The sequence below is a fragment of the Coregonus clupeaformis genome, chromosome 32 (assembly GCF_020615455.1).
Source record: "Coregonus clupeaformis isolate EN_2021a chromosome 32, ASM2061545v1, whole genome shotgun sequence".
NCBI classification, from domain to species: domain Eukaryota; kingdom Metazoa; phylum Chordata; class Actinopteri; order Salmoniformes; family Salmonidae; genus Coregonus; species Coregonus clupeaformis.
Genome location: NC_059223.1, coordinates 2089306 through 2113466, shown reverse-complemented (window position 1 = coordinate 2113466; position 24161 = coordinate 2089306). Strand labels below are relative to the sequence as shown.

At 42.8% G+C, this 24161-nt stretch overlaps 1 protein-coding gene across 4 annotated transcripts in view; it reads right to left on the bottom strand.

Moving 5' to 3' along the window:
* Positions 1-24161, bottom strand: part of LOC121548169 (coronin-2B) — a 76593-nt gene that overhangs the window by 2495 nt on the left and 49937 nt on the right. For all 4 annotated transcript variants that reach the window (XM_041859521.2, XM_041859518.2, XM_041859522.2 and 1 more), the window contains 9 exons: positions 15620-15736; positions 14888-15037; positions 7150-7314; positions 4727-4843; positions 4133-4237; positions 3607-3703; positions 2732-2844; positions 2380-2470; positions 1977-2116 (listed from right to left, as the gene is read on the bottom strand). In XM_041859521.2, coding sequence (XP_041715455.1) covers positions 1977-2116; positions 2380-2470; positions 2732-2844; positions 3607-3703; positions 4133-4237; positions 4727-4843; positions 7150-7314; positions 14888-15037; positions 15620-15736 — 1095 coding nt within the window. The remainder of the gene's footprint in view (positions 1-1976; positions 2117-2379; positions 2471-2731; positions 2845-3606; positions 3704-4132; positions 4238-4726; positions 4844-7149; positions 7315-14887; positions 15038-15619; positions 15737-24161) is intronic.

Below are 24161 nucleotides of genomic sequence, written 5' to 3'. Positions count from 1 at the left end.
CATGCGAAATAGTGTTTAATACACCCAAAACAGGCATCCACCCACCCACCCACCCATCCACCAATCCACCCACCCACCTTCCTCCTTCTCTCCCTCTCTTCTCTTCTCTCCCTTTTCTTCTCATTCATCCCCCCATCCCCCCATCCACAGTTACAGTGGGGGAAAAAAGTATTTAGTCAGCCACCAATTGTGCAAGTTCTCCCACTTAAAAAGATGAGAGAGGCCTGTAATTTTCATCATAGGTACACGTCAACTATGACAGACAAAATGAGATTTTTTTTCTCCAGAAAATCACATTGTAGGATTTTTAATGAATTTATTTGCAAATTATGGTGGAAAATAAGTATTTGGTCAATAACAAAAGTTTCTCAATACTTTGTTATATACCCTTTGTTGGCAATGACACAGGTCAAACGTTTTCTGTAAGTCTTCACAAGGTTTTCACACACTGTTGCTGGTATTTTGGCCCATTCCTCCATGCAGATCTCCTCTAGAGCAGTGATGTTTTGGGGCTGTCGCTGGGCAACACAGACTTTCAACTCCCTTCAAAGATTTTCTATGGGGTTGAGATCTGGAGACTGGCTATGCCACTCCAGGACCTTGAAATGCTTCTTACGAAGCAACTCCTTCGTTGCCCGGGCGGTGTGTTTGGGATCATTGTCATGCTGAAAGACCCAGCCACGTTTCATCTTCAATGCCCTTGCTGATGGAAGGAGGTTTTCACTCAAAATCTCACGATACATGGCCCCATTCATTCTTTCCTTTACACGGATCAGTCGTCCTGGTCCCTTTGCAGAAAAACAGCCCCAAAGCATGACGTTTCCACCCCCATGCTTCACAGTAGGTATGGTGTTCTTTGGATGCAACTCAGCATTCTTTGTCCTCCAAACACGACGAGTTGAGTTTTTACCAAAAAGTTCTATTTTGGTTTCATCTGACCATATGACATTCTCCCAATCCTCTTCTGGATCATCCAAATGCACTCTAGCAAACTTCAGACGGGCCTGGACATGTACTGGCTTAAGCAGGGGGACACATCTGGCACTGCAGGATTTGAGTCCCTGGCGGCGTAGTGTGTTACTGATGGTAGGCTTTGTTACTTTGGTCCCAGCTCTCTGCAGGTCATTCACTAGGTCCCCCCGTGTGGTTCTGGGATTTTTGCTCACCATTCTTGTGATCATTTTGACCCCACGGGGTGAGATTTTGTGTGGAGCCCCAGATCGAGGGAGATTATCAGTGGTATTGTATGTCTTCCATTTCCTAATAATTGCTCCCACAGTTGATTTCTTCAAACCAAGCTGCTTACCTATTGCAGATTCAGTCTTCCCAGCCTGGTGCAGGTCTACAATTTTGTTTCTGGTGTCCTTTGACAGCTCTTTGGTCTTGGCCATAGTGGAGTTTGGCGTGTGACTGTTTGAGGTTGTGGACAGGTGTCTTTTATACTGATAACAAGTTCAAACAGGTGCCATTAATACAGGTAACGAGTGGAGGACAGAGGAGCCTCTTGAAGAAGAAGTTACAGGTCTGTGAGAGCCAGAAATCTTGCTTGTTTGTAGGTGACCAAATACTTATTTTCCACCATAATTTGCAAATAAATTCATTAAAAATCCTACAATGTGATTTTCTGGATTTTTTTTCTTCTCAATTTGTCTGTCATAGTTGACGTGTACCTATGATGAAAATTACAGGCCTCTCTCATCTTTTTAAGTGGGAGAACTTGCACAATTGGTGGCTGACTAAATACTTTTTCCCCCACTATATATCTGTGGTACACATGAAATAGTCGATGTCTAGTATGCTACACCCATGAGGAGGGTTTCAGGACATTAGAAAGCATTGTGTTCTGAGGAACGAGTGTTTTATACTGAGGTATATCAGTGTAGCATGTTGTCTTGAGGAACAGTGTCATAGTTATTTCTTTGTTCTCATTTTAATCTGAATGGTCTGGGCCTCCCCACTGTATCTGATGAACACACCTCGTTCTCTGTCCTGGGTGGCACGTTTTCCAGCAGGTCGATGCCGTTGACCACCACACTCTTCTTCTCCTTCACCGGGGCCTTGAACACCAGCTGGTTGGGCTTCTGGTAGCCCTCCTTCAGGGACATTAACACTGGGTCTGCACACACACGCACACACACACACACACACACACACACACACACACACACACACACACACACACACACACACACACACACACACACACACACACACACACACACACACACACACACACACACACACACACACACACACACAGACACAATTTACTTCATGAAAATGTGCTACATTGATGTAAACATTTCATTTCCTTTCCCACTGTGAGGACTGTATCAAGAGGTGTATTGAACATTCAAACTAAAGGCACATGCACTGTACCTCGGTTGATCCCACTCAACCACTCATTGGCTGAGAGGGCAGGCTCGGTCCCTGCCGTCATTGGATAGATGTCCTCCTGGTACGTCTCTGACTGCAACACCAGGAGAGACAGATTGAGAGCCTGTTCCAATACTTTTATACCTCTGTTTCTTCCCAAGAGCGCACATTTTTGTTCCAACCCTGCACTGATTTAACATACAATCTGATTCAACTGCCCTGGATTAGATGAATGAGGTGTGTTAGTGCAGGGCTGTAACAAATATGTGCACACGCCCTAAGGTCCTCCAGGAATGGATTGAGAAACACTGCTATATGAAGGGATAGGGAGAGGGGCATCCCCACTGACACTGACCCTCCTTGGTACTATCATGGAGATGGGCTCGATCAGCCCCTTCAGCGTCACCAGCTTGTAGAAGCGGAACACCTCACAGGCTGCTACGTCCAGCCCATGCTTGGGCATCACACCTGGGGAGGGAATGGAGGTACCTTAGACATCACCATAGTCCTGTTACTGTATAACATTACCTTAGACATCACCATAGTCCTGCTACTGTATAACATTACCTTAGACATCACCATAGTCCTGTTACTGTATAACATTACCTTAGACATCACCATAGTCCTGTTACTGTATAACATTACCTTAGACATCACCATAGTCCCGTTACTGTATAACATTACCTTAGACATCACCATAGTCCTGTTACTGTATAACATTACCTTAGACATCACCATAGTCCTGTTACTGTATAACATTACCTTAGACATCACCATAGTCCTGTTACTGTATAACATTACCTTAGACATCACCATAGTCCTGTTACTGTATAACATTACCTTAGACATCACCATAGTCCTGTTACTGTATAACATTACCTTAGACATCACCATAGTCCTGTTACTGTATGACATTACCTTAGACATCACCATAGTCCTGTTACTGTATAACATTACCTTAGACATCACCATAGTCCTGTTACTGTATAACATTACCTTAGACATCACCATAGCGATGTTACTGTATAACATTACCTTAGACATCACCATAGTCCTGTTACTGTATAACATTACCTTAGACATTTCCATAGATTTTTCACACATGGTTTTTCACAACAAAAAAACGTGCAACAACATTACTGAATGAAAGCTAAGATGTAGCTGAGAAAACAAACCCAAACCCTGGATCTCTGTCTCTAGGGGTCGGCCCCCAGTGAGTCTGTCACTTACCAAGGCCTTTCTGTGGGGCAGGGGAGCGGAACTCCATGAGATACTGCAGGTATGGCTTCTCTGTGGTGATCTCATAGTAACGGATGTTGCCATCGCCCTGTGAATGGAATGGATATATTTGTTTACTATCTGATCAAGGTGTCTTCCAATACATATACCTCTATGTTTTACCTTTACTATTACTAACAGGGGTTGTTGATGAAACACAAAATCAAATCAAATCAAATGCTATTTGTCACATGCGCCAAATACAACAGGTGTAGACCTTACCGTGAAAGGCTTACTTACAAGCCCTTTACCAACAAAGCAGTTCAAGAAATTGAGTTAAGAAAATATTTACTAAATAAACTAAAACACAATAAAATAACAATAACAATGTGCGGGGGATACGATCATTGAATCAGGGAATGTAAAATATTATTTTGGTTTACAAGTTAACGTTTTGGATACCCTATGGTCTCACATCTACCTAAACCAATCAAATGACTAATTTGTATTTTGTGGTGTCTATGGGGGTTGTGCTTACCTTTCCTGCCAGGTACAGCATGTGTGTGTCTGCATCATAGAAGGGAAACAGCAGTCCTGAGAGACCGTCTATCTCCTCTTCTACCATGGGCATAGACAGGTCCTCCTGTGGGGGAACACACACACACACACACACACACACACACACACACACACACACACGGATCAGACGTTGTTCCTGAACACACACACTTGAGGACAAACACGATCCTTGCTTGAGGATATTCACACAAGTGTGCTTGCACACATGCACGAACGCACACACACACACACACACACACACACACACACACACACACACACACACACACACACACACACACACAATTAGCATCAATCCCCTAATCTTTAGTAAACAAAAAATGGAATGAACAACATGGTCCCCAGATTTCACTCCCACACAACCTATGACACACATATAAGGCACGTACTGTGCACATACACACATTACATATGCACACACTCTAATGGCTACACACACACACACACACACACACACACACACACACACACACACACCCAACCAACTCCTTACACACCACCCAAGGGGACACATACAGTCCCGTAGCCTAGCAGGGGTCCCCGGCTGCCTCACCTGATCCCACAGTGCAATCTGTCTGGTGTTCCACCGGGACACACCTGTTGTCAGCAGCCGCTTCATGTTGCCCAGAAACACCACTCTGTTCACCCTGTGGTTCTTACAGCTGGCGTACTGGTGGGGAACAAACACACAGAGACTACTGTAATGGGGCATTATATTCACTCTAAATGTGGGGAACAAACACACAGAGACTACTGTAATGGGGCATTATATTCACTCTAAATGTGGGGAACAAACACACAGAGACTACTGTAATGAGGCATTATATTCACTCTAAATGTGGGGAACAAACACACAGAGACTCTACTGTAATGGGGCATTATATTCACTCTAAATGTGGGGAACAAACACACAGAGACTCTAATGTAATCGGGCATTATATTCACTCTAAATGTGGGGAACAATCGCACAGAGACTACTGTAATGGGGCATTATATTCACTCTAAATGTGGGGAACAACCACACAGAGACTCTACTGTAATGGGGCATTATATTCACTCTAAATGTGGGGAACAAACACACAGAGACTCTAATGTAATCGGGCATTATATTCACTCTAAATGTGGGGAACAATCACACAGAGACTACTGTAATGGGGCATTATATTCACTCTAAATGTGGGGAACAAACACACAGAGACTCTACTGTAATGGGGCATTATATTCACTCTAAATGTGGGGAACAAACACACAGAAACTACTGTAATGGGGCATTATATTCACTCTAAATGTGGGGAACAAACACACAGAGACTCTACTGTAATGGGGCATTATATTCACTCTAAATGTGGGGAACAAACACACAGAGACTACTGTAATGAGGCATTATATTCACTCTAAATGTGGGGAACAAACACACAGAGACTCTACTGTAATGGGGCATTATATTCACTCTAAATGTGGGGAACAAACACACAGAGACTCTAATGTAATCGGGCATTATATTCACTCTAAATGTGGGGAACAATCACACAGAGACTACTGTAATGGGGCATTATATTCACTCTAAATGTGGGGAACAAACACACAGAGACTACTGTAATGAGGCATTCTATTCACTCTATATGTGGGGAACAAACACACAGAGACTGCTGTAATGGGGCATTATATTCACTCTAAATGTGGGGAACAAACACACAGAGACTCTACTGTAATCGGGCATTATATTCACTCTAAATGTGGGGAACAATCACACAGAGACTACTGTAATGGGGCATTATATTCACTCTAAATGTGGGGAACAAACACACAGAGACTACTGTAATGAGGCATTCTATTCACTCTATATGTGGGGAACAAACACACAGAGACTGCTGTAATGGGGCATTATATTCACTCTAAATGTGGGGAACAAACACACAGAGACTGCTGTAATGGGGCATTATATTCACTCTAAATGTGGGGAACAAACACACAGAGACTGCTGTAATGGGGCATTATATTCACTCTAAATGTGGGGAACAAACACACAGAGACTGCTGTAATGGGGCATTATATTCACTCTAAATGTGGGGAACAAACACACAGAGACTACTGTAATGGGGCATTATATTCACTCTAAATGTGGGGAACAAACACACAGAGACTCTACTGTAATCGGGCATTATATTCACTCTAAATGTGGGGAACAATCACACAGAGACTACTGTAATGGGGCATTATATTCACTCTAAATGTGGGGAACAAACACACAGAGACTACTGTAATGAGGCATTCTATTCACTCTATATGTGGGGAACAAACACACAGAGACTGCTGTAATCGGGCATTATATTCACTCTAAATGTGGGGAACAAACACACAGAGACTACTGTAATGAGGCATTCTATTCACTCTAAATGTGGGGAACAAACACACAGAGACTGCTGTAATGGGGCATTATATTCACTCTAAATGTGGGGAACAAACACACAGAGACTCTACTGTAATCGGGCATTATATTCACTCTAAATGTGGGGAACAATCACACAGAGACTACTGTAATGGGGCATTATATTCACTCTAAATGTGGGGAACAAACACACAGAGACTACTGTAATGAGGCATTATATTCACTCTATATGTGGGGAACAAACACACAGAGACTGCTGTAATGGGGCATTATATTCACTCTAAATGTGGGGAACAAACACACAGAGACTGCTGTAATGGGGCATTATATTCACTCTAAATGTGGGGAACAAACACACAGAGACTACTGTAATGGGGCATTATATTCACTCTAAATGTGGGGAACAAACACAAACAGGAGGTACATCGTGAAACCTTGTCTCTGTAAAGGAGGTACATAGTGAAACCATGTTTCTGTAAAGGAGGTACATAGTGAAACCATGTTTCTGTAAAGGAGGTACATAGTGAAACCATGTTTCTTTAAAGGAGGTAAATAGTGAATCTTTCTCTGCTTGCTGCAAGACTGACCTGTAAGACTCTCCCGGAGCGCGGCTCGATGACACGCAGCTTCTTGTCCTTACAGCTGGTGGCCAGCAGGCTGCCGTCTGTGTTGAAGGACATACACACGATGACATCAGAGTGACAGTCGATCATCTTCACCGGCTCACCTATCTCCAGGTTCCAGATCAGGATCTGGATGGGATGGGCAGGGAATCATATGAACTGTCAGATCTAATAATATCTTAGATCAGATCTTATCTTAGAAGAAAATGGAGTGAAATGGGGAAAGACTACCTGAACTTGCCCAATAACAAACACATTTTATTTTCGTTTACTATTGCAAATAATTTTGTCACATTGTGCTACGGTGTGCACTAATGAATATGACCCTGTTGTGTATGAAGTGATCTGGGATGATACCTTACAGTCTAGCTAGTGATCTGTGATGATACCTTACAGTCTAGCTAGTGATCTGGGATGATACCTTATAGTCCTAGCAGTGATCTGGGATGATACCTTATAGCCTAGCTATTGATCTGGGATGATACCTTATAGCCTAGCTATTGATCTGGGATGATACCTTACAGTCTAGCTAGTGATCTGGGATGATACCTTACAGTCTAGCTAGTGATCTGTGACGATACCTTATAGTCCTAGCAGTGATCTGGGATGATACCTTGTAGTCACAGCCAGTGATCTGTAATGATACCTTATAGTCTAGCTAGTGATCTGTGACGATACCTTATAGTCCTAGCAGTGATCTGGGATGATACCTTATAGTCCTAGCAGTCATCTGGGATGATACCTTATAGTCCTAGCTAGTGATCTGGGATGATACCTTATAGTCCTAGCTAGTGATCTGGGATGATACCTTGTAGTCACAGCCAGTGATCTGTAATGATACCTTATAGTCCTAGCAGTGATCTGGGATGATACCTTATAGTCTAGCTAGTGATCTGGGATGATACCTTATAGTCCTAGCCAGTGATCTGTAATGATACCTTATAGTCCTAGCAGTGATCTGGGATGATACCTTACAGTCTAGCTAGTGATCTGGGATGATACCTTACAGTCTAGCTAGTGATCTGGGATGATACCTTATAGTCTAGCTAGTGATATGTGATGATACCTTACAGTCTAGCTAGTGATCTGGGATGATACCTTATTGTCTAGCTAGTGATCTGGGATGATACCTTATAGTCTAGCTAGTGATATGTGATGATACCTTACAGTCTAGCTAGTGATCTGGGATGATACCTTATAGTCTAGCTAGTGATCTGGGATGATACCTTACAGTCTAGCTAGTGATCTGGGATGATACCTTACAGTCTAGCTAGTGATCTGGGATGATACCTTATAGTCTAGCTAGTGATATGTGATGATACCTTACAGTCTAGCTAGTGATCTGGGATGATACCTTATTGTCTAGCTAGTGATATGTGATGAGACCTTATAGTCTAGCTAGTGATCTGGGATGATACCTTATAGTCCTAGTAGTGATCTGGGGTGATACCTTACAGTCTAGCTAGTGATCTGGGATGATACCTTATAGTCTAGCTAGTGATATGTGATGATACCTTATGGTCTAGCTAGTGATCTGGGATGATACCTTATAGTCCTAGCAGTGATCTGTAATGATACCTTATAGTCCTAGCAGTGATCTGGGATGATACCTTATAGTCCTAGCAGGGATCTGGGATGATACCTTATAGTCCTAGTAGTGATCTGGGATGATACCTTATAGTCCTAGCAGCGATCTGGGATGATACCTTATAGTCCTAGCAGTGATCTGTGATGATACCTTATAGTCCTAGTAGTGATCTGGGATGATAACTTATAGTCCTAGTAGTGATCTGGGATGATACCTTATAGTCCTAGCAGTCATCTGGGATGATACCATATAGTCCTAGCTAGTGATCTGGGATGATACCTTATAGTCCTAGCTAGTGATCTGTAATGATACCTTATAGTCCTAGCAGTGACCTGTAATGATACCTTATAGTCCTAGCAGTGATCTGGGATGACACCTTATAGTCTAGCTAGTGATCTGTGATGATACCTTATAGTCTAGCTAGTGATCTGGGATGATACCTTATAGTCCTAGCAGTGATCTGTAATGATACCTTATAGTCCTAGTAGTGATCTGGGATGATACCTTATAGTCCTAGCAGTGATCTGGGATGATACCTTATAGTCCTAGCTAGTGATCTGGGATGATACCTTATAGTCCTAGCTAGTGATCTGGGATGATACCTTGTAGTCACAGCCAGTGATCTGTAATGATACCTTATAGTCCTAGCAGTGATCTGGGATGATACCTTATAGTCTAGCTAGTGATCTGGGATGATACATTATAGTCCTAGCCAGTGATCTGTAATGATACCTTATAGTCCTAGCAGTGATCTGGGATGATACCTTACAGTCTAGCTAGTGATCTGGGATGATACCTTACAGTCTAGCTAGTGATCTGGGATGATACCTTATAGTCTAGCTAGTGATATGTGATGATACCTTACAGTCTAGCTAGTGATCTGGGACGATACCTTATTGTCTAGCTAGTGATATGTGATGAGACCTTACAGTCTAGCTAGTGATCTGGGACGATACCTTATTGTCTAGCTAGTGATATGTGATGAGACCTTATAGTCTAGCTAGTGATCTGGGATGATACCTTATAGTCCTAGTAGTGATCTGAGATGATACCTTACAGTCTAGCTAGTGATCTGGGATGATACCTTATAGTCTAGCTAGTGATATGTGATGATACCTTATAGTCTAGCTAGTGATCTGGGATGATACCTTATAGTCCTAGCAGTGATCTGTAATGATACCTTACAGTCTAGCTAGTGATCTGGGATGATACCTTATAGTCTAGCTAGTGATATGTGATGATACCTTATAGTCCTAGCAGTGATCTGTAATGATACCTTATAGTCCTAGCTAGGGATCTGGGATGATACCTTATAGTCCTAGCAGTGATCTGTAGTGATACCTTATAGTCCTAGCAGTGATCTGGGATGATACCTTATAGTCCTAGTAGTAATCTGGGATGATACCTTATAGTCTAGCTAGTGATCTGGGATGATATCTTATAGTCCTAGCAGTGATCTGGGATGATACCTTATAGTCCTAGTAGTGATCTGGGATGATACCTTATAGTCCTAGCAGTGATCTGTAATGATACCTTATAGTCCTAGCTAGGGATCTGGGATGATACCTTATAGTCCTAGCAGTGATCTGTAGTGATACCTTATAGTCCTAGCAGTGATCTGGGATGATACCTTATAGTCCTAGTAGTAATCTGGGATGATACCTTATAGTCTAGCTAGTGATCTGGGATGATACCTTATAGTCCTAGTAGTGATCTGAGATGATACCTTACAGTCTAGCTAGCGATCTGGGATGATACCTTATAGTCTAGCTAGTGATATGTGATGATACCTTATAGTCTAGCTAGTGATCTGGGATGATACCTTATAGTCCTAGCAGTGATCTGTAATGATACCTTACAGTCTAGCTAGTGATCTGGGATGATACCTTATAGTCTAGCTAGTGATATGTGATGATACCTTACAGTCTAGCTAGTGATCTGGGATGATACCTTATAGTCCTAGCAGTGATCTGTAATGATACCTTATAGTCCTAGCTAGTGATCTGGGATGATATCTTATAGTCCTAGCAGTGATCTGGGATGATACCTTATAGTCCTAGTAGTGATCTGGGATGATACCTTATAGTCCTAGCAGTGATCTGTAATGATACCTTATAGTCCTAGCTAGTGATCTGGGATGATACCTTATAGTCCTAGCTAGTGATCTGGGATGATACCTTGTAGTCACAGCCAGTGATCTGTAATGATACCTTATAGTCCTAGCAGTGATCTGGGATGATACCTTATAGTCTAGCTAGTGATCTGGGATGATACCTTATAGTCCTAGCCAGTGATCTGTAATGATACCTTATAGTCCTAGCAGTGATCTGGGATGATACCTTACAGTCTAGCTAGTGATCTGGGATGATACCTTACAGTCTAGCTAGTGATCTGGGATGATACCTTATAGTCTAGCTAGTGATATGTGATGATACCTTACAGTCTAGCTAGTGATCTGGGATGATACCTTATTGTCTAGCTAGTGATCTGGGATGATACCTTATAGTCTAGCTAGTGATATGTGATGATACCTTACAGTCTAGCTAGTGATCTGGGATGATACCTTATAGTCTAGCTAGTGATCTGGGATGATACCTTACAGTCTAGCTAGTGATCTGGGATGATACCTTACAGTCTAGCTAGTGATCTGGGATGATACCTTATAGTCTAGCTAGTGATATGTGATGATACCTTACAGTCTAGCTAGTGATCTGGGATGATACCTTATTGTCTAGCTAGTGATATGTGATGAGACCTTATAGTCTAGCTAGTGATCTGGGATGATACCTTATAGTCCTAGTAGTGATCTGGGGTGATACCTTACAGTCTAGCTAGTGATCTGGGATGATACCTTATAGTCTAGCTAGTGATATGTGATGATACCTTATAGTCTAGCTAGTGATCTGGGATGATACCTTATAGTCCTAGCAGTGATCTGTAATGATACCTTATAGTCCTAGCAGTGATCTGGGATGATACCTTATAGTCCTAGCAGGGATCTGGGATGATACCTTATAGTCCTAGTAGTGATCTGGGATGATACCTTATAGTCCTAGCAGCGATCTGGGATGATACCTTATAGTCCTAGCAGTGATCTGTGATGATACCTTATAGTCCTAGTAGTGATCTGGGATGATAACTTATAGTCCTAGTAGTGATCTGGGATGATACCTTATAGTCCTAGCAGTCATCTGGGATGATACCATATAGTCCTAGCTAGTGATCTGGGATGATACCTTATAGTCCTAGCTAGTGATCTGTAATGATACCTTATAGTCCTAGCAGTGACCTGTAATGATACCTTATAGTCCTAGCAGTGATCTGGGATGACACCTTATAGTCTAGCTAGTGATCTGTGATGATACCTTATAGTCTAGCTAGTGATCTGGGATGATACCTTATAGTCCTAGCAGTGATCTGTAATGATACCTTATAGTCCTAGTAGTGATCTGGGATGATACCTTATAGTCCTAGCAGTGATCTGGGATGATACCTTATAGTCCTAGCTAGTGATCTGGGATGATACCTTATAGTCCTAGCTAGTGATCTGGGATGATACCTTGTAGTCACAGCCAGTGATCTGTAATGATACCTTATAGTCCTAGCAGTGATCTGGGATGATACCTTATAGTCTAGCTAGTGATCTGGGATGATACATTATAGTCCTAGCCAGTGATCTGTAATGATACCTTATAGTCCTAGCAGTGATCTGGGATGATACCTTACAGTCTAGCTAGTGATCTGGGATGATACCTTACAGTCTAGCTAGTGATCTGGGATGATACCTTATAGTCTAGCTAGTGATATGTGATGATACCTTACAGTCTAGCTAGTGATCTGGGACGATACCTTATTGTCTAGCTAGTGATATGTGATGAGACCTTACAGTCTAGCTAGTGATCTGGGACGATACCTTATTGTCTAGCTAGTGATATGTGATGAGACCTTATAGTCTAGCTAGTGATCTGGGATGATACCTTATAGTCCTAGTAGTGATCTGAGATGATACCTTACAGTCTAGCTAGTGATCTGGGATGATACCTTATAGTCTAGCTAGTGATATGTGATGATACCTTATAGTCTAGCTAGTGATCTGGGATGATACCTTATAGTCCTAGCAGTGATCTGTAATGATACCTTACAGTCTAGCTAGTGATCTGGGATGATACCTTATAGTCTAGCTAGTGATATGTGATGATACCTTATAGTCCTAGCAGTGATCTGTAATGATACCTTATAGTCCTAGCTAGGGATCTGGGATGATACCTTATAGTCCTAGCAGTGATCTGTAGTGATACCTTATAGTCCTAGCAGTGATCTGGGATGATACCTTATAGTCCTAGTAGTAATCTGGGATGATACCTTATAGTCTAGCTAGTGATCTGGGATGATATCTTATAGTCCTAGCAGTGATCTGGGATGATACCTTATAGTCCTAGTAGTGATCTGGGATGATACCTTATAGTCCTAGCAGTGATCTGTAATGATACCTTATAGTCCTAGCTAGGGATCTGGGATGATACCTTATAGTCCTAGCAGTGATCTGTAGTGATACCTTATAGTCCTAGCAGTGATCTGGGATGATACCTTATAGTCCTAGTAGTAATCTGGGATGATACCTTATAGTCTAGCTAGTGATCTGGGATGATACCTTATAGTCCTAGTAGTGATCTGAGATGATACCTTACAGTCTAGCTAGCGATCTGGGATGATACCTTATAGTCTAGCTAGTGATATGTGATGATACCTTATAGTCTAGCTAGTGATCTGGGATGATACCTTATAGTCCTAGCAGTGATCTGTAATGATACCTTACAGTCTAGCTAGTGATCTGGGATGATACCTTATAGTCTAGCTAGTGATCTGTGATGATACCTTACAGTCTAGCTAGTGATCTGGGATGATACCTTATAGTCCTAGCAGTGATCTGTAATGATACCTTATAGTCCTAGCTAGTGATCTGGGATGATATCTTATAGTCCTAGCAGTGATCTGGGATGATACCTTATAGTCCTAGTAGTGATCTGGGATGATACCTTATAGTCCTAGCAGTGATCTGTAATGATACCTTATAGTCCTAGCTAGGGATCTGGGATGATACCTTATAGTCCTAGCAGTGATCTGTAGTGATACCTTATAGTCCTAGCAGTGATCTGGGATGATACCTTATAGTCCTAGTAGTAATCTGGGATGATACCTTATAGTCTAGCTAGTGATCTGGGATGATACCTTATAGTCTAGCTAGTGATCTGGAATGATACCTTATAGTCCTAGCAGTGATCTGTGATGATACCTTATAGTCCTAGCTAGTGATATGGGATGATACCTTATAGTCCTAGTAGTGATATGTAATGATACCTTGTAGTCGCAGCCAGTGATCTGTGATGATACCTTATAGTCGCAGCCAGTAATCTGTAATGATACCTTATAGTCCTAGTAGTGATCTGTGATGATACCTTATAGTCTAACTGATGATCTGTGATGATACCTTATAGTCCTAGTAGTGATCTGTGATGATACCTTGTAGTCACAGCCAATGATCTGTGATGATACCTTATAGTCGCAGCCAGTGATCTGTGATGATACCTTATAGTCGCAGCCAGTGATCTGTGATGATACCTTATAGTCGCAGCCAGTGATCTGTGATGATACCTTATAGTCGCAGCCAGTGATCTGTGATGATACCTTATAGTCGTAGCCAGTGATCTGTGATGATACCTTACATTCATAGCCAGTGATCTGTGATGATACCTTACAGTCGTAGCCAGTGATCTGTGATGATACCTTACAGTTGTAGCCAGTGATCTGTGATGATACCTTACAGTTGTAGCCAGTGATCTGTGATGATACCTTATAGTCGTAGCCAGTGATCTGTGATGATACCTTACATTCATAGCCAGTGATCTGTGATGATACCTTACATTTATAGCCAGTGATCTGTGATGATACCTTACAGTTGTAGCCAGTGATCTGTGATGACACCTTACATTCATAGCCAGTGATCTGTGATGATACCTTACAGTTGTAGCCAGTGATCTGTGATGACACCTTACATTCATAGCCAGTGATTTGTGATGATACCTTACAGTCGTAGCCAGTGATCTGTGATGATACCTTATAGTCGTAGCCAGCGCTGAAGAGGATGCCACTGCTGGTGGGGTGCCACTCGATGAGGCCCACACGCCTGCTGTGTCCATACAGCTCCATCATGGCCTCTGTCATATTCCGCCTCAGCCCTCCCTCGGGGATCTCCCATACTCGTACCTGGCATACGCAGGCACGCACACACACACACACACACACACACACACACACACACACACACGCACAAACACAATTAGCATCAATCCCCTGATCTTTAGAAAACAAATTCACAAAATATATTTGAATAAAGTAACTGTTTCATTCTCTGCTAGAGTACCTTTGACACTTCAACGTCAACCCAGCGTTTAGACCTTTGATACTTTAGCCAGTCATACACTCCTGTAATCCTGATCCTATTTGTGATCAGATTGCCAGTTTGTATGTTTGTATTGAAAATGTCAGCATAGAGAGCTGCTGTACCCTTGATGGAAAATAGACCATACAATCAATGTTGTGGTATTAGGATTGAAGTGGATTACAGCAGTGATGGAGCTCTGTGATGTACTGAGGAGAGTATCCCATAATAAGTGAAAGGACTACGGGATGCAGAACTAACATAGCAGCACAGTCAATGAGGCAGCAGAAACAGCAGTTTACTGTGTGTGTGTGTGTGTGTGTGTGTGTGTGTGTCTGTGTGTGTCTGTGTGTGTGCGTGTGTATGTGTGTATGTGTGTGTGTCTGTGTGTGTGTGTGTGCACATACAGAGGAATCTTCAGAGCAGGAAGCTATGATGTTTTCAAAGAAGGGATTCCATTTGATGTCCAGGACATTGCCTTGGTGGCCACACACTTTGGGGTGGTGGGGGTCGATGCGGCCGGCCTGAAATGAAAGAACAAACAGACAAACATACTGAGCATATATTGATCATATATTGAGGAAAGAAGAGGCTTCAATGGCACCATTATTGATACATACATGACTACGTATTTTCCAAATGATGACATCACGCATATAGGCCAAGGTTAGAGCACATCACTGAGTAACACTAGCCATGTAAACAGTTAACACAACCCTAAATATGTCAAGGTTAGAGGACATCACTGAGTAACACTGGCCTTGTAAACAGTTAACACAACCCTAAATATGTCAAGGTTAGAGCACATCACTGAGTAACACTAGCCTTGTAAACAGTTAACACAACCCTACGTATGTCAAGGTTAGAGCACATCACTGAGTAACACTGGCCTTGTAAACAGTTAACACAACCCTAAATATGTCAAGGTTAGAGCACATCACTGAGTAACACTAGCCATGTAAACAGTTAACACAACCCTAAATATGTCAAGGTTAGAGGACATCACTGAGTAACACTGGCCTTGTAAACAGTTAACACAACCCTAAATATGTCAAGGTTAGAGCACATCACTGAGTAACACTAGCCATGTAAACAGTTAACACAACCCTAAATATGTCAATGTTAGAGGACATTACTGAGTAACACTAGCCTTGTAAACAGTTAACACAACCCTAAATATGTCAAGGTTAGAGGACATCACTGAGTAACACTGGCCTTGTAAACAGTTAACACAACCCTAAATATGTCAATGTTAGAGGACATTACTGAGTAACACTAGCCTTGTAAACAGTTAACACAACCCTAAATATGTCAAGGTTAGAGGACATCACTGAGTAACACTGGCCTTGTAAACAGTTAACACAACCCTAAATATGTCAAGGTTAGAGCACATCACTGAGTAACACTAGCCTTGTAAACAGTTAACACAACCCTAAATATGTCAATGTTAGAGGACATTACTGAGTAACACTAGCCTTGTAAACAGTTAACACAACCCTAAATATGTCAAGGTTAGAGCACATCACTGAGTAACACTAGCCATGTAAACAGTTAACACAACCCTAAATATGTCAAGGTTAGAGCACATCACTGAGTAACACTGGCCTTGTAAACAGTTAACACAACCCTAAATATGTCAAGGTTAGAGGACATTACTGAGTAACACTGGCCATGTAAACAGTTAACACAACCCTAAATATGTCAAGGTTAGAGCACATCACTGAGTAACACTGGCCTTGTAAACAGTTAACACAACCCTAAATATGTCAAGGTTAGAGGACATCACTGAGTAACACTGGCCATGTAAACAGTTAACACAACCCTAAATATGTCAAGGTTAGAGGACATCACTGAATAACACTGGCCTTGTAAACAGTTAACACAACCCTACAAAATTGATTGGAAAATTTGATGACTATAAATAATGTATTTTTTAAACTTTCACCCTTACAGAGAAATGTTGACTTAGTGTAACTAAACCCTTTGGGTATTAATTACAAATGGTGAAAGTGTACTGATACTGTAACGGTGTTATCCCTGCTGATCCTTCAATTACCAAACAAACTCAACACTTGGCTGTTAATGTTCACAATCAACATAAACACAAAGCAGCCAAGAAATACACGTTGAAGAAATAACATCACTTCCTTTGTGTAAGAACCAGGGACAACCAAAGGATTGTTATTGCAATGTACCTACATGTCCACAGTGTGGCGCTGTATTAGAAGACTTGGCTGGATCATGGCTGAGACCTCTCAATGTTGGTCATGATGTCATGAATGTTTGATGTCACTTCAATCCACTGACCTCCTTCTCATTTCCTCAGAGACATATGTCTGAGAGCTTCAGGCCATGCCTGAGTGGAACTGGCTGTGTGTAGTGTGTGTGTGTGTGTGTGCATACGTGCATTTTTATATTTATATATACAGTGCATTCGGAAAGTATTCAGACCCCTTGACTTTTTACACATTTTGTTACATTAAAGCCTTATTCTAAAATGGATTCAATCGTTTTTTCCCCCTCATCAATCTACACACAATACCCCAGGTTTTTAGAAATTTTTGCAAATGTATTAAAAATAAAAAAACTGAAATATCACATTTACGTAAGTATTCAGGCCCTTTACTCAGTACTTTGTTGAAGCACCTTTGGCAGAGATTACAGCCTCGAGTCTTCTTGGGTATGACGCTACAAGCTTGGCACACCTGTATTTGTGGAGTTTCTCCCATTCTTCTCTGCAGATCCTCTCAAGCTCTGTTAGGTTGGATGGGGAGCATCGCAGCCCAGCTATTGTCAGGTCTCTCCAGAGATGTTCGATCGGGTTCAAGTCCGGGCTCTGGCTGGGCCACTCAAGGACATTCAGAGACTTGTCCCGAAGTCAATCCTGCGTTGTCTTGGCTGTGTGCTTAGGGTCGTTGTCCTGTTGGAAGGTGAACCTTCGCCCCAGTCTGAGGTCCTGAGCGCTCTGTAGAAGGTTTTCATCAAGGATCTCTCCGTACTTTGCTCCTTTCATCTTTCCCTCGATCCTGACTGTCACCCAGTCCCTGCCGCTGAAAAACATCCCCAGAGCATGATGCTGCCACCACCATGCTTCACCGTAGGGATGGTGCCAGGTTTTCTCCAGACGTGACACTTGGCATTCAGGTCAAAGAGTTCAATCTTGGTTTCATCAGACCAGAGAATCTTGTTTCTCATGGTCTGAGAGTCTTTAGGTGACTTTTGGCAAACTCCAAGTGGGCTGTCATGTGCCTTTTACTAAGGAGTGGCTTCCGTCTGGCCACTCCACCATAAAGACCTGATCGCTGCCAAAGGTGCTTCAGCAAAGTACTGAGTAAAGGGTCTGAATACTTATGTAAATGTCATATTTCAGTTTTTTATTTGTAATACATTTGCAAACATTTCTAGAAACCAGCTTTTGCTTTGTCATTATGGGACATTGTGTGTAGATTAATGAGGGGGAAAAAACAATTTAAATACATTTTAAAATAAGGCTGTAACGTAACATAATATGCATAAGTCAAGGGGTCTGAATACTTTCCGAATGCACTGTATATACTGTATTTGTGTGTGTGTGTTTGTGTTTTTTTTTAAGTGGTCTCGGTGGTGAACCCTGCAGTGAACTCTGCCTAGCAGATCAGAGTGATTCATCATAACAACAAACCATGCAGCTTTTCAGACAAAACTAAGGGCAGCGTCCTTAACTTGGAGTATCCTTTTCCTGGCAGAACAGATTTACAGCTAAAGTCCCTACCCAGGCTTTTCAGAAAAAGAGTCCAATCTCGACTGCTTCCCACAGTAAAACTTTACCAACTATTCTCAATTAGTGTGTAATTTTTTTATGTAGACTTTCTTCCAGAGGTTTCTTCGATTAACTAAATTAATCATCTACTGTTTGATTTCCCATAGGTCCTCAATGCTCAACAGACATGACAGACTTTCAGATGTCACAGTTTTAATCAGAAATATTCATTACTCATTAACTTAGGGAAAGTGGAGAACACATCTGATAAAATATTAAAACAAAGCACGATATCATCTTGTAGAAGCGTATTGGGCCTTAGTGTAAGTCTTACAGGATTTTGCCATTATTAAATTGGTTATGTAAATCAAAGTCTTTGAGAATAAATAGAGGTCAACAGGAGGGCAAGAGTCAGAAGCCAGGGTGAATCTGGATCACAACTCTGAGATGGTGTGAATGAGACCTTGGGTTGAAACAGGCCCTCTTGGCATTCAGTACACTGGTTGGCTCCCTTTAAATGTTAAAGACAAAAAACTTCCAATCACAGACATTCTCATGATGTCATCTGGCAACAGCCACACAACACATTATCACCAGAGCCTCTCTAACACAGGGCTGGAGTACCCTGCTGTGTTCACCAGAGCCTCTCTAACACAGGGCTGGAGTACCCTGCTGTGTTCACCAGAGCCTCTCTAACACAGGGCTGGAGTACCCTGCTGTGTTCACCAGAGACTCTCTAACACAGGGCTGGAGTACCCTGCTGTGTTCACCAGAGCCTCTCTAACACAGGGCTGGAGTACCCTGCTGTGTTCACCAGAGCCTCTCTAACACAGGGCTGGAGTACCCTGCTGTGTTCACCAGAGCCTCTCTAACACAGGGCTGGAGTACCCTGCTGTGTTCACCAGAGCCTCTCTAACACAGGGCTGGAGTACCCTGCTGTGTTCACCAGAGACTCTCTAACACAGGGCTGGAGTACCCTGCTGTGTTCACCAGAGACTCTCTAACACAGGGCTGGAGTACCCTGCTGTGTTCACCAGAGACTCTCTAACACAGGGCTGGAGTACCCTGCTGTGTTCACCAGAGCCTCTCTAACACAGGGCTGGAGTACCCGGCTGCGTTCACCAGAGACTCTCTAACACAGGGCTGGAGTACCCTGCTGTGTTCACCAGAGCCTCTCTAACACAGGGCTGGAGTACCCTGCTGTGTTCACCAGAGGCTCTCTAACACAGGGCTGGAGTACCCTGCTGTGTTCGACCAGAGCCTCTCTAACACAGGGCTGGAGTACCCTGCTGTGTTCACCAGAGACTCTCTAACACAGGGCTGGAGTACCCTGCTGTGTTCACCAGAGCCTCTCTAACACAGGGCTGGAGTACCCTGCTGTGTTCACCAGAGCCTCTCTAACACAGGGCTGGAGTACCCTGCTGTGTTCACCGAGAGCCTCTCTAACACAGGGCTGGAGTACCCTGCTGTGTTCACCAGAGCCTCTCTAACACAGGGCTGGAGTACCCTGCTGTGTTCACCAGAGCCTCTCTAACACAGGGCTGGAGTACCCTGCTGTGTTCACCAGAGACTCTCTAACACAGGGCTGGAGTACCCTGCTGTGTTCACCAGAGACTCTCTAACACAGGGCTGGAGTACCCTGCTGTGTTCACCAGAGACTCTCTAACACAGGGCTGGAGTACCCTGCTGTGTTCACCAGAGCCTCTCTAACACAGGGCTGGAGTACCCGGCTGCGTTCACACTTAGACACACAGCAACTCAACACACTGATAGGGAGAAGACACAAATGCACGACACACACACACACACACACACACACACACACACTGCTTGGTGTGCAAAACAAACACCCCAACACTTGATAAGTACATTCTATTTATACATGTTTACATCATAAGGAAGCCAAGAGTTGTTGAACTCTGTTACTATGAAAAGGGATGTTCGCTCAAGGCGAGAGAGAGAGAGAGAGAGAGAGAGAGAGAGAGAGAGAGAGAGAGAGAGAGAGAGAGAGAGAGAGAGAGAGAGAGAGAGAGAGAGAGAGAGAGAGAGAGAGGACTCGTAGTGACACAGATGTGCTGGCCAAGGATCAATACCTCAGTTTCACCTGAAGGTTACATCATATCTGTGGGACCAATACCTCAGTTTCACCTGAAGGTTACATAACTCGCATACCGCCCCAACAGATCCACAGATGACGCAATCTCAATTGCACTCCACACTGCCCTTTCCCACCTGGAAAAAAGGAACACCTACGCTGTTCATTGACTACAGCTCAGTGTTCAACACCATAGTGCCCACAAAGATCATCACTAAGCTAAGCACCCTGGGACTAAACACCTCCCTCTGCAACTGGATCCTGACGGGCTGCCCTCAGGTGGTAAGGATAGGCAACAACACATCTGCCACGCTGATCCTCAACACTGGGGCCCCTCAGGGGTGCGTGCCTAGTCCCATCCTGTACTCCCTGTTCACCCACGACTGCGTGGCCAAGCACGACTCCAACACCATCATTACGTTTGCTGATGACACAACGGTGGTAGGCCTGATCACCGACAACGATGAGACCGCCTACAGGGAGGAGGTCAAAGACCTGGCAGTGTGGTACCAGGACAACAACCTCTCCCTAAACGTGAGCAAGACAAAGGAGCTAATCGTGAACTACAGGAAAAGGAGGGCCGAACACGCCCCATTCACATCGACGGGGCTGTAGTGGAGCGGGTTGAGAGCTTCAAGTTCCTTCGTGTCCACATCACCAACAAACTATCATGGTCCAAACACACCAAGACCGTCGTGAAGAGGGCACGACAATGCCTATTTCCCCTCAGGAGACTGAAAGGATTTGGCATGGGTCCTCAGATCCTCAAAAAGTTCTACAGCTGCACCATCGAGAGCATCCTGACCGGTTGCTTCACCGCCTGGTATGGGAACTGCTCGGCATCCGACTGTAAGACGCTACAGAGGGTAGTGCGTACGGCCCAGTACATCACTGGGGCCAAGCTTCCTGCCATCCAGGACCTATATACTAGGCGGTGTCAGAGGAAGGCCCAAAAAATTGTCAAAGACTCCAGTCACCCATGTCATAGACTGTTCTCTCTGCTACCGCATGGCAAGCGGTACCAGAGCACCAAGTCTAGGTCCAAAAGGCTCCTTAACAGCTTCTACCCCCAAGCCATAAGACTGCTGAACAATTAATCAAATGACCACTCTGACTATTCCATTTCCAAGAAGATAAATGGAGGGACCTCAACGTGATCAGTAGTTTACTGTAATCCTTCTTCCGGGAAACTTCCAGAACCACTTTTTACAAATGAAAATATGCCGATTTTATTGTAGCCATTGATAAGATGTATTTCCTTGATGTTTTTACACTGCTGCTACTCGCTGTTTATTATCTATGCATAGTCACTTAACCCTTACCTACATGTACAAATTACCTCAATTACCTTGACTAACCTGAACTCCCGCACATTGACTCGGTACCGGTACCCCCTGTATATAGCCTCGTTATTGTTATTTTATTGTGTTACTTTTTTAACTTTAGTTGATTTTTTAGTTGATTTAATAAACATAGTAACCATTTTTTCTTAAATCTGCATTGTTGGTTAAGGGCTTGTAAGTAAGCATTTCACGGTAAGGTCAACACCTGTTGTATTTGGCCCATGTGACAAATACAATTTGATTTGAATTAATATCTGTAGGACCAATACCACATTTTCACCTGAAGGTTACATAATATTTGTAAGGTCAATATCTCAGTTTCACCTGAAGGTTACACAACTCAACCAAATGTAAATCAAAACTAGACGTTGAAATTATGTCTGTGCACAGTGGGATATCTCTCTCCACAATGACTGCATCTACCCAGCATGGCAGTGGGGGTGGATTTTCCGATGGTTAAACTGTGACTGGTGACATCATTTTGCATCCCATACTTCTTCTATTCATGTTTTTTTTCCCTTCTTCACTGTACGAGAGTCAAAGCCACTGTATGCTATTCCCATTCCACTACTCCAGCCCTACTGTCATATAATCTATAGTATTTCATAAAGCACGGCAGAGTTCGGGTGATGCACACAGTATTATTCCTGTGTGTCTGTGTGTAATGCTGTGAACATATTCATTGACTCAAATCAACACCAGATTTGTAAGCCAATGAATAACAGCCAACGAAAGTTATTACAACCATAACAGGTGTTGTGAAGGGATTGTGTATCAAACAGGTGGTTATTTTCTTTTTTCTTTATAGCCAGATTAACCGTTAGCCTGTAGTCCATTAGCTGTAGTCCTTTAGCTGTAGTCCATTAGCTGTAGTCCTTTAGCTGTAGTCCATTAGCTGTAGTCCTTTAGCTGTAGTCCTTTAGCTGTAGTCCTTTAGCTGTAGTCCATTAGCTGTAGCTATTTAGCTGTAGTCCTTTAGCTGTAGTCCTTTAGCTGTAGTCCTTTAGCTGTAGTCCTTTAGCTGTAGTTCTTTAGCTGTAGTCCTTTAGCTGTAGTCCTTTATCTGTAGCTATTTAGCTGTAGTCCTTTAGCTGTAGTCCATTAGCTGTAGTCCTTTAGCTGTAGTCCATTAGCTGTAGTCCTTTAGCTGTAGTCCTTTAGCTGTAGTCCTTTAGCTGTAGTCCTTTATCTGTAGCTATTTAGCTGTAGTCCTTTAGTTGTAGTTCTTTAGCTGTAGTCCTTTATCTGTAACTCTTTAGCTGTAGTCCTTTAGTTGTAGTCCTTTAGCTGTAGTCCATTAGCTGTAGTCCTTTAGCTGTAGTCCATTAGCTGTAGTCCTTTAGCTGTAGTCCTTTAGCTGTAGTCCTTTAGCTATAGTCCTTTATCTGTAGCTATTTAGCTGTAGTCCTTTAGTTGTAGTTCTTTAGCTGTAGTCATTTATCTGTAACTCTTTAGCTGTAGTCCTTTAGTTGTAGTCCTTTAGCTGTAGTCCATTAGCTGTAGTCCTTTAGCTGTAGTCCATTAGCTGTAGTCCTTTAGCTGTAGTCCTTTAGCTGTAGTCCTTTAGCTGTAGTCCTTTAGCTGTAGTCCATTAGCTGTAGTCCTTTAGCTGTAGTCCATTAGCTGTAGTCCTTTAGCTGTAGTCCTTTAGTTGTAGTCCTTTAGCTGTAGTCCTTTATCTGTAACTCTTTAGCTGTAGTCCTTTAGTTGTAGTCCTTTAGCTGTAGTCCTTTAGCTGTAGTCCATTAGCTTGTAGACCATTAATCAACTAG